Here is a 12,465-nt window from a genome sequence, read left to right as displayed (position 1 = left end):
CAATATTCAACAAGAATTCTATTTTATTCGATTTTAACTACTGCAAATGGAACCATTGAAACAGAAATATGCTAAATTAATAAGGCTCTATTTTGAATTTTAAAACCGGGAAAACACTTAATTTAAAGTTGTGCAGAATTAAGAAATGGAATGCCTGTAAGATCAAAGTCTTGTCAGCCTTGCCCGTTCCCTGTGAAACCACAACAGTAAATCCCCTCAGCTGAACTAAAAGCTTATAAGGTTTAATTAAGTAAGTGGTCCACTGCTCCATATGAGCCAAACTAATCCAGCAGAACAGCTCAAAGGTCCACCAGTGAAATCTGCTCACAGCTCTATAACATTTTGCTGATACTCCCAGAAGTGAATGGGAATTTAGAAAGGCTGCAAAAAGACAATATGAATCTAAATATAGTCCATGTATTTAAAGTTTATATCATCTTGAAATAAAACAATGGACAAAAACAATTACATTTTTATAAAATGTGTTAAAAATACAATGTGTGGCTGTGGGTATGGTTTTAAACCCCATTTGTATACATCAGATCTCCTGTGTGATGAATTTTGGTCTCAGCTCACTTCTGAGGTTTATATGCAGGTATTAGTGGTCTAAAAGTGCTTATTGCATCAGGCAGTAACATTAGGTGGACTGGTGCCGTGGGAACACTAGAGGGATAAACTCAACAGTGATCACTTTAGATACTGATAGCCACTGAGCCATGTTCAGCAAGCTGAAAAAGATCATCAGGTGTCCCAATGTGGGTCCCACCAAAGCCCCGGCCTCTCATCATCATTTACATTTGTGTTCAACTTTTTTGGTGCTTTGGTCTTAAAAATCCTGTAGGGGACCAAAAGTGTTCTGTTAACATTACATAAAAATGTGAGGTTATACAGGCATTTGATAGTAATGAGTCATATTTGAGAATTCTAAGAATATGTTATAACTGCTATTGCTAAATTGCTATATTTCTATATTTGGCAATTTAACCCTTGTGCGTCAAGTTACTCAGAGGTCCTAAGACGACAAATGGCTGTGTCAAAAAACTGCCATAATAATATTATATATTAATATTATTATTCACTTTCAATTAGTACATTTTTTTAACCAACATCAGTCCTGATCATAACTACCAAATATTTGTTCATTTTCAAAATAAATAAAATAAAATAAATCTATTTTCCATATACTAAATGCTAAAGGTAACACTTTTTGTTTTTTGTTTTGATTATCACAGTCTGGGATATGTCAATGATTAGCAACAACATTGCACAAAAAATAATAATGCATCAAAATCAGTGTCAGATAAAAAAAATTAAAAAAACTCACACAGTACGTTAGGGGACAAAAATGTCCACATCATAACATTTCCATAACAATATTATATATTAATATTATTTTCCACTTTTACTGACTTTTTTAACCAACATCTGTCCTAATCATAACACATTTTTTGTTTTGATAAATGCCCGTTTGTTTACATAACAAACACACACATTTTGTTTTTTTACACAAACACACACATTTCTCAATGCACACATAATAAACACACTCTGACATCCATACCAACACATCATTTATTCTATTGGCCTGCAGTGCTCTATAATATAGCAAACAGAAAATAAGAAAAAAGCATGTATTTGCTCCATAGCCGAAACATGAGAAAAATGGCCCCATCTGGTGGAAAATATTAATATATATATATATATATATATATATTCCAACTCTTATTAGAAAACAAATATATATAAATATATATACATTACTGTGCAAAAGTATTAGCCACATAAGATCTTTCACAATGACATTTGTCTTAAGCTGGTTATTTATATCTTCAGCTTTAGTGTGTCAATAGGAAATATAAATGTTAGACTCCCAAACATTTATTTTGCAAAGAGATAAGAATAGAAGAACAGGGAGTCCTGCAACAGATGTCATGGCCCCCACAGAGCCCCTCACTGAACATTGTGTCAGTTTGGGATTACATAAAGAGACAGAAGCAATTGAGACAGCCTAAATAGAAAGAAGAACTGTGGAGAATTGGCAACATCCAAGAAAAACTGTATCCAGGTGTACCTAGGAGAATTAGTGCTGTTTTAAAGGCAAAGGTGGTCACACCAAATATTGATTTAGCCTTTTTTATGTTTACTGGACTTTGTATGACATTACGTGATAAATGAAAACTATTTATGTCATTATTTTTGAAGACATCCTCGCTATGCAACAATATTCACAAGTGCCAAAACTTTTGCACAGAACTGTATATATGTATATATAACATTAAAATGAGTTTCTATTTAATTATATTATTATTATAATTAAAAACAAATGTGCTGTACTGTAAGTTTGTGATGACTTGCTATCCAATAACATTGCCATCAGCACATAATAAAACAGTGATGCATTTTGAAATGAACATCCTGCACACTTTCACTGATGAAGAAATAAGCGGCACCAAGTAATAAGAAATATAATTTATTATAACTTATCAAATCACATATCAGTAACCATTCTTTTGAGGTCTTGTGCTGTACATATCAAAATTCTCCAAAGTTGGTGTGATCTTGTAAATTGTCCAATAAGCTGCTTGTTCTGGACATATCCTCAGTCAGTTGGATCAAGAACCTGCCCTGTATTCTTCTACTACATGATGTCTGAACTCCGACCTGCTTCAGCCTGTTTGGAATGAACTCTGGTAGAAAACACTTCTTAGTGAATGTAAGCATGAACTGAGCAGATGCACAAAACTACTGCAGAATGCACCATGATGACCTGTCCACCAGCAATGATAAATAGGCACAAGAGCTCGCTAATAAACCAGAAGTCAACAGTAACTGTCCACAACATATCTCAATTGGTACAGTGGAGAACCAGTTGATCCGAATGAAAAGTGTTTTTGCAAAGAAACTCAGCTCTGAACTGCATGATTGTTCTTGCTCTCAGTCTTTATGGACATCTTTGAGCTGATTCTGGTGCAGGAGAATAAGACATGGGGAGAGGCCCTGGAACTGCAGACAAAACAGCTCTGATCTGGTTAGTGTAGTCTCTCAGAAGATTATGAAAGGGGTGAATGATAGCATCACAACAGCCCAGACAGATCGTGTGTGGATTGGTTTGCACTTTTTGGCTGATCATTGGTTCTGGGTCAATGGAGAAGATCTTCAGTATAATGTCTGGTCTGAGGATGAAGAGCACCAGTGTCCTGCTAGAAATCTGCACTGTGGAGCTGTGGCCATCCTGAGATCATCGCATAATCCTTCATTTATGTATTTGTAATGGCAGAGACATACTATTTCACTTAGTTTAAAGTGAAATAAAACTCTTTTTTCCCTTTTTTCTCTTTTAATTGGAATGGATGTCTGCACAGACCTTATCAAATTGTCATCTAACCAGTTTATTGATGGACTACTTCCACGGGAGCTAAGCAGACCGGGTGTGTGTTGCTACAGACTTTTATGACAGAATGACTTGTTGTTTTGCTTTAAATAAATAGGATTGTTAAAATACATTTTAGGTTGCTAGTATATAGATTAGTGCTGGTGAAATGTTATAGCTTGTTTCTGATAAAAATAAAAATCTAAATATAATGTATAGGGTGTTTGCATGCTTATGACAAATGACAAATTTGACAAATTGACATCCATATTACAAACGTAAAAACAGTATTAAATAGCTTAGTAGTCGAAAAGTCTCCTGTTGCTTTGTCCAGTGGAAAAATAAATACTAAACTGATGTTTGTAAGACAGATGCAGCAATAGGTTTGAATATAACTGTTTTTTGTGATTCTGAAAGCATCAAACCTTAAACTTTACCGATATCAATGTTAAGATTAGCATGCGTTCAGTTTTCTGACTGTTGTGCATGTAAATCAACAAGCTGCTAATAAATTGTTTTTGGGGATTTACTGAACTGGATTGACATGACATAAGTGTTGTGATAAAACAATATAGTTTGGAATCGAAACTATTAAAATCATTGTCTGTGATTTGTAATGGTCTGCAAAGGTTTCATATAGGCGTATTTTTCTTTTGTTTGGGTATGCATGTCTATGCAGAACTATTCAAAAGTTAATAAAAGAGAATATTTTATTATTGATTTACCTCCTCATGAGCTAAGCAGACAGGTCTATTTATTACAACTCAAGACTTTTGTGACTGAATGTCTTCTGATTATGTTTAAAATAAATTGGCTTGTTCAAATGAATATCAGGCTGCTTCCATATAGATTGGTTTGCTGGCATTGGTGCTGGTAGAATGGTACAGCTGGTTTCTGCTTATCAATAAAAACACTAATATAAGGTGTAATCTAAATGTATAACCAAAGAGCAATAATAATTATCACAATGACACACTATGACCACAGTTGTCCTTTTACTTATCCTCAGCACCCTATTTTACATGAAACGTTTTCATTGTCTGGCTGTGTAGTAGAAGAATACAGGGCAGGTTCTTGATCCAACTGACTGAGGATATGTCCAGAACAAGCAGCTTATTGGACAATTTACAAGATCACACCAACTTTGGAGAATTTTGATATGTACAGCACAAGACCTCAAAAGAATGGTTACTGATATGTGATTTGATAAGTTATAATAAATTATGTTTATTCTTACTTGGCTCCGCTTATTTCTTCATCAGTGAAAGTGTGCAGGATGTTCATTTCAAAATGCATCACTGTTTTATTATGTGCTGATGGCAAGTTATTGGATAGCAAGTCATCCCAAACTTACAGTACAGCACATTTTTTTTATAGTCTATTTTGAGTTAAGTGGGAATGTAAGCAATTTTGGTCAAAGAGGAAAAATGAAATGGATGACAACACCCTGAAGCATAATAAAAGAAGGGTTTGAAGTGAAGTGGGATACACTTTTTTTCACCATGAAAGACCGTTCAGCACAGTGATGCAAAAAGACTAGAAACGTCACTTCTCTAAATGACTGTGAATATGTAAAATATCTTTTTCAGAGTTGGCCACACTACGGGATATCTCCTCTTCTGTCTGCATATCAACTCCTGCCTGTATTGCGTAGCATCAGAATATGAGGGGGCTGGGCAGCACTAAATGGACGTACGATGGAAAAAGAACTGCGTATGTGCTCATATACATATACAGTATATATAATGAAATTGCATTGTCAACAATGCAGTGATTTAAATTTAAATGTATAGCAAGCCCTTTTGACATTTAACCACATGCAAGATATGAATTACACAGTAGATATCTTTAATTGAATTTTCACTTGTTTAAAATGATAATTCTTAATATCAGTAATTACATTTGCATTTGTAAAAATCATTCTTGGCATCATAAATGACATTACTCTCAGAAATAACCATTCTTAATATCAAAAATCAATCTTAAATCTGGAATTTTCAAAATGAAGTTTCTCTTTCTTAAAAGAATGAATCAAACTTAATTAATTCATTAAAATCAAATAAGACACTGAATAAACTGAAATTCTGAGGGAAGAAAAATAGAGAAAGAAAATAGGTTTTCCAGTTAATCCAGTATGGATTCTTAGAGGATTCTTGTTTGATCTCTCTGCTGACAAAACAGCTAAAACCAGCCTAAGCTGGTTTGCTAGTCTTAGCTGGTCTCCCTGGTCTGTTGACTGGTTTTAGAGGGGTTTTTGCACTTTTTTGAGCTGGGAGTCCAGCTTAAACCAGTTAAGACAAACTGAAATGAACAAAACTATCTTAAGTAGGGTTTTTCTTTTTTCTATTCTCTCTCGAGGGAGGGTTCATTAGGATCGGCTCCAAATTATAGTTAAAAAGAATTGCATTCCTTTAGGATATTTTTACAAGAGCAAGTTGACATGACCTCTATGTTGATGGAGAACGTATCAGGATCACCTTCAGAAATCTCAAATAATGTATCCACAGATGAGTCAGAGTTGTTAGACAATATGCCTCTGCACATGAGAACGGCCATCGCTGTGGACAGCAACCTCTGAGGTCGATCCTTCCAGAAGATCTACCTCTTCAACGTTAGAGTGATGAATGTCTCCAAAACAAAGAAGAAACAACGATTAATGGCTTTTGAAATGATTTTAAGGTTTGAATATGGATGTCAAGTTTTGTGCATTAAATAATATTTGAGCTGCTGCTCTCTATTGGTGGCTTCCCTGTACAACAATCCCATTGGACAACTATATATTACAGGTGGACACCATAGACGGATTTAAGGTGGGGCCAGTTATTCTAGCTGTACACAAAGCAAGAATGATAAAAATCAGTGAGAGATATAAATGAAGAGAGATTTTTATTTTTATTTTCTCAAGTTTATGCTACTGTGATTTAAAAAGTTAATTATGCCATGGCCTAGCCAAGGGCGTAGACAGAAAATTACCTTTAGAGTGGACCTCTATGTGGGCAAAATTTTCACACAAATGTATTTTTACCAAATCTTCCTTAATAACAGAAAGATGGTGCTGTTTGATTAAACAGTTCTTTTTAACTTTCAGATATCAGAATTTATGCATTTTTAACTATATTATAAATATATATTTGAAGTCAAAGAATATTCTGGGTGACCCTTGGCTATGCCACTGGGCCAAGCAGTTAGTGTAGTTGCGCATGTGGTGCTAATGGGTGATGAGTTAAAATCCTCGTGGTGGTGTAGTGACTTGCCTCAATCCAGGTGGTGGAGAACGAATCTCAGTTACCTTATTGTCAGAGACCGTCAATACGCGCATCTTATCACGTGGCTTTTTAGCGCGTTACCGCGGAGACAGTGCATGTGTAGGCTTCATGCTATTCTCCGCGGCATCCCCACACTCGCTCACCAAGCGCCCCACCGTGGGCAAACCACATTATAGTGACCACGAGGAGGTTACCCCATGTGACTCTACCCTCCCTAGCAACCGGGCCAACTCAGCACACCCTAGATTCGAACTCGCAACTCCAGGTGTGGTAGACAGCATCTTTACTCGCTGAGCTACCCAGGCCACCCCTAAAAAGTTATTTTTAATAGTAAAACTGATTTCTCTAGGGTTGTGACAACCAGACGCTCATGGACATGTTGCTGCATCTGAAATCCATTGTGTATCTGCCATGAGAATTTGTGTGCAAGAAGGCGATAATATCAGATATAACCTTGCAGTATATCTACAATCATAAGTCTTTCACACTCCCAGTACCTTGTAGATTAAACACTGTAATTCAGCCTCACAGAAAAACATCTCTCATTGTTCCATGCAAGGTGAAATTGGGAGGGAAAGGTACATCACTAAGGCAGGAGAGGTGCAGGTCATCGGTAGACAGGACCAAAAGATTGTGTTTGTGACACTGAAAGCAGGCTGTGTGTTCGGAGAGTTCAGGTACTGTAAGCCAATAGGGCAGAAAGGAATCTGTTTTTATGATTGAAGTCAACGTGAAACGAAATTACAACTCATTTTACTTCTGTAATTTAGCATTTCAAAGTGAAACTGAATATACAACAAGACTTAATTTAATCAATCAGGAATTGATTAGACAGTAAGAAAGTGTGTTACATACCAGAATAAAGCAGGTTGGAGAAGAAAGGTTGAAAACTCGAGTGTTTAATGACGCGATACGAAGAAATATGCAAGAATGCAAGAAAGTTAATAGGGTCAAATTTGAATTTATTTGTACTTTAAAAAGCTACCAATACTCAGTTTATGAAACTGAAATTCCTGTTTTATCAGTCTCTTGCAGTCAGCAAAAATGGAAGCAACAGAAGAACAGCAAATCAGCTCATGGATTCGCCAGCCTATATGTGCTGGATCTGAATGACATTTTGGTCCACTACCCTGAGTCCCAATAAGTGCTGGCTAAGAAGGGACGGTGTGTTACAGTGGATCCACAAATATGCAACGTGTTGTTTCATAAATGACAGATTTGAAACACAACAACAAAAATAAGGGTATTTGTAGTTGGTTCAACAGGAAGCTGATGTAGGCCAAAGGTAAAGCTGCTGCCCAAGATGAAGGAGAAAATAAGGGACTTGCACTGTTTGGAACCAACCTTCCCACTTCTAAAATGCTGCGTGCTTTTGGAGGCTTTGGGAAGAGAGGATTACTGGAGAAACTTAGGGTGTGGGATATTCACACTTTTAAAAAGATAAATAAATATAAATTGAGGTAAAATGGTGCAAACATACACTCACCGACCACTTATTAGGAACACTAACGTCCTAAAAAAGTGCCCAACGTGGTCTTCTGCTGTTGTAGCCATCTGCCTAAAGGTCCGACGTGTTGAGCATTCTGAGATGCAATTCTGCTCAATTGTACAGAGCGGTTATCTGAGTTACCATAGCCTTTCTGTCTATGAGATCGGGCAATCTCTCCATTATATCATCCATCTATATGACCATTACAACCTGCATCAGTCCATCCATCTGACAACCATAGCATACATAAATCTGTCCAATAGATTATTTTGCACAAAATGTATTTATTTATTTAAATCTCAGCTGAGAAAACAGCAGTTTTTGCAGATTTTTATTTTATTTATTTAATTTGCAGAGGAAAACAAACCCCCATAAACTGGTGATTGTCTACAACAGACCTTAGAAATGTGAATTAAATATTGACTGTTTAATGACACAGACGATTTATAATCTTGGACTCATTAGTAAACCAGATTAGTTGTCAGATACAGTGACTGGGTTTTCTCTGCTTTGATCACTGTAAATAGCTCAATCTTTTCAAATAAAATACTTATTATATACCCTGCATTCTGTAATCCTTTTTATAGGGCTGTCAATCAATTACAAATTATAATCGAATTAATTTCACGGTGTCCCGATTAAGTAATCGCATTTAATCGCATATACAAATATTTGCTGAGAAAGCCCCTCATATAACAATAATTCAATATATAATGATGAAATAATTATACATAGTTGTCTTTAAATATAAAAATTGTATATATATATATATATATATATATATATATATATATATATATATAAAAATCAAATAAAAAAATATTCAGATAATTAAAGTGCATTACATTCTTGTAGCAGAAGAGTTCATCATCAATAAGACAATACAAAAAGCGGCTTTGGAATATAATGTATTGTTTACTACCATATTATTGATCATAAGTCAATCATTGGCACACAGTTCACAGCAATCCATTTCACAAGTGAATTTGTCAATCATTTGGAGATTTATTATGAGGGCTTGTTTAAGGATCCGTCAATGAACAGCTGCGTCAGACATGCTTGTGAAGCGTCTCGGGTGCGGTGTGTCATAAACATAACATTTTTAGGTCACTGTGACAAGTTAAATATAGTTTAATACTTAGAAAACATCTTGAGATGTCTTAGTTCGGATTTGCGCCCCATCAACTGTTTTGAACGTAACGCATGTTTGTGTTGTGCTGCTGGATGGTTGTTTTGTTCTCTGTATAAACTGTGCATTGCTCAAACAGCTGAAGTTTCACTTACTGCCCTCTGGAGTAAACAGGTGGTACTACAAGCTTGCATTTCTCAGGACTCTTCCATATTACGGTCCGTGGGACTTTGCGATTAATTGCGTAAATTGTTTTAACGTGTACTTTTTTGTCAAATTAATCGCTCTGAATTAATGCGTTAAATCGACAGCCCAATATATATATATATATATATATATATATATATATATATATATATATATATATATATATATATGTTTTTTATAAATCACCTCAATAATACTGCAAATATATATATATTTACACATTGTTTTTATTATTTACTTGGCACAAAACATGCTTAAAGGGACAGAGATAATCAGAAAAAAAACACATACAATGTGTGTTGACATTACACAAGGTATCTACAAAATGTTTGCACAAGTTGTCAGATTAAAACAAAATAGCTTTAAAATATTATTATGATTATCTAATTAACAGCTTCTAAGGGCTTGTGGTGGTATTGTAAAACAGCATCTTACACCAAACAAAATAATCTTAGATCTCAAACATAGTTAATACGGATCTGAACAGTTGATTATTTTACATTTACATTTATGCATTTGGAAGACGCTTTTACCCAAAGCGACTTAGAGTACACTTATTACAGGGACAACCCCCCCGGAGCAACCTGGATTAAGTGCCTTGCTCAAGGACACAATGGTGGTGGCTGTGGGGATCAAACCAGTGACCTTCTGATTAACAGTTATGTGCTTTAGCCCACTACACCACCACCACTTCCCATTTTGCTTATTTATTTTTCTGTATCCATGAACAGCGCATTCAGCGCACATAGTAGCTACTGTATGACACTGACAAACATCAGTTTCAGCTTTCATCTGTATACATTAACTTTATATCCAACATTGGATCTATTAGATGAGTAAATCTGGAGCAATGTTCCAGTGTGTTTAGTTTTATGTGCAGTCTGGCCATAATATTATTACATAATCTGTGTAAATCAACAAACAATTGGGCACAATACAGGCACATTATTACTATCCATGTGATGTGTCTAAAACACATGGCAATATGGCTCTGCAAAATGCTTTGTGAGTCAGGCACTGTTTAAACAAATCACATACAGATATGAAACATATGAAATGCATAAAAGTATGAGAATGACATGATAGTTAAAAATAAAAATTTAAAAAATCATAATGCTAACTTGCAAACAAGTTTCACGAGAAGATTTAAATACCGCCATTGTGTTCTTCCATCTCACCTGCAACACTAACCGTTTCCTTCAGCAAAGTTTCCTGGAATTTAACAGGGATAGTTATCCTCCTTCTACCTGAATATTTCTTCATCATCGAGGATACTTTCAGCCTAAGTATGCAGTCCTCACAATTTTTATAATAAAGTATCTCATTTAGAAGATCGCTTTGAAGAAGTAAGACTCGTGCAAGGCAGCTGAATCATTTTAAAGGTGGTGTTTCTCTTTAAGAAAGCATAGGGTTAGGTCAGCAAAATGGCGATGAGTCCAGTTCTTCAGCCCCTCAGTTCTGTGTCGACCCCTGTTGAGTGGCCACTGGAGTGTTATTGTTTGGAGGAGGAAGCTTCATCATGCTATAAAAAGTGACGACCTGACCAGGAACCTCTGCAAGAACACACTGAGTGAGAGCCTCTTTAGGAGACTACAGAGAGAGAGAGAGAGAGAGAGAGAGAGAGAAGTGAAGTGTTAATTAGCACTCTTTAGACTTTTAGAAGCAGAACAGACTGTAGGTTTTGGTGGGAATGTCAAAACGGGAGAAGCTACATAGTTTACAAACCCTTAGACTGCATTAACATCATGTCAGAATTACTCAAATTATGAGCAATTTACACGGTTGTCAAACCTGAACTTTGCAGCAAACTCTGAATTTTATGACAGCCCTGACTTCGCCCACTTAGTAATGTCATGTAAAAATGACCAAGAACTGTAAACTTTAACAGATAAAGGAAGTTTTATAGTTATCGCATATTTCTGTTGGATATTTCCTATAACTTTAATATTGATATTGTCTTCAGGGTGCTGTAAGTGATTTTTTCATGAAAGAATATGCAAAACATTTTCCTAATACCTTAAAGATATTAATGAAATGAGTGTCCTGAGGCTTCTCGCCGGTCTCTGTGACAGCTGTTGACTTTGTAAACAGCAAACAAATGTCCGTGGACAACCGACATTGATGCTTTTCACCGGTCAATCCTTTTGCTAGTTCTCAGTGTTGTATTTGATACGGATCACTGAGGCTATGATTCATGTTTGTCAGTTGAGGGCTCTATTGTGCCACTGTTGAATTCACCAGCCACAAGAACAAACAATGCTGCTCTTTTGCTCTGTTTTGGTCTCAAAATTATCTTTGGAGGGCGGGTTTTGGAATGAGGGGTGTGGCTAATTCAACGGCTCAGTCACGTGAAAGCATCAGAAATGCTAAAATCGCTTACAGCACTTTTAATAATCAGTTTTTGGTGTGATCTGATTAAGTAATTAGTTATTATAATCTAATACATTTTTTTGTCAAAAAGTGTAATTGTTAATTATTTTAAAGTACATTACTTGGGTTACACATATTCCTAAACAATATTATCTATGTTGAATACATTTAAAACATTAATTATGTTCATGTGTACGTCTGTTTTGAGTTTCTGCGACAGCTAAAGGGCATGTATAGACATTACATTATAGGCATTATTTTGAACTCGAGTGGAAAAAGGTTTTGTGAAAAGTGTTTTAAAAAGTAATTAGTAATGTGATTACTTAAATTAAACTGATTACTATTTTAGTGAAGCAATCTGTAATCTGAAAATAAATAAAAATACACAAAATTATGATTTAACAATAACACAGCTAGGAAAAAAGACCCCCTCAAAAGGCATGGATACATTTTGGATTTATGAGCATTGCCATAGAAACAAATCATTTCCAAGTCTGAGGACATGGACATCAGAGCAGAATCTCAGAATGACTTACTAAATACTATAATTCTGACATGAGGGGAACATTTATCAGGTCAGACGAAAACCTCCTTTCGTAATAACATTCTTGCTTTTCCTCAGATTGAGACGCTC

The 12,465-nt window shown here is 35.5% G+C and overlaps 1 protein-coding gene across 4 annotated transcripts in view; it reads right to left on the bottom strand.

Annotated features, from left to right (window-relative positions):
• The window catches only part of LOC127634840 (copine-3-like), a 320,664-nt gene that overhangs the window by 276,350 nt on the left and 31,849 nt on the right, over positions 1–12,465 (bottom strand). For 2 of the 4 annotated variants that reach the window (XR_007969417.1, XR_007969416.1), the window contains exon 16: positions 10,107–11,051. Coding sequence is in view for 1 of the 4 variants with exons in the window: in XM_052114545.1 (XP_051970505.1) it covers positions 10,914–11,051 (138 nt within the window). In the remaining 3 variants the exon portion in view is untranslated. Of the gene's footprint in view, positions 1–9,683; positions 11,052–12,465 lie in introns of those variants that run through there. The other 2 variants (XM_052114545.1, XM_052114546.1) reach the window with 2 other exon arrangements.

Source organism: Xyrauchen texanus, chromosome 42 (genome assembly GCF_025860055.1).
Source record: "Xyrauchen texanus isolate HMW12.3.18 chromosome 42, RBS_HiC_50CHRs, whole genome shotgun sequence".
Taxonomy (NCBI): domain Eukaryota; kingdom Metazoa; phylum Chordata; class Actinopteri; order Cypriniformes; family Catostomidae; genus Xyrauchen; species Xyrauchen texanus.
This window is presented reverse-complemented; position numbering and strand designations above follow the sequence as displayed.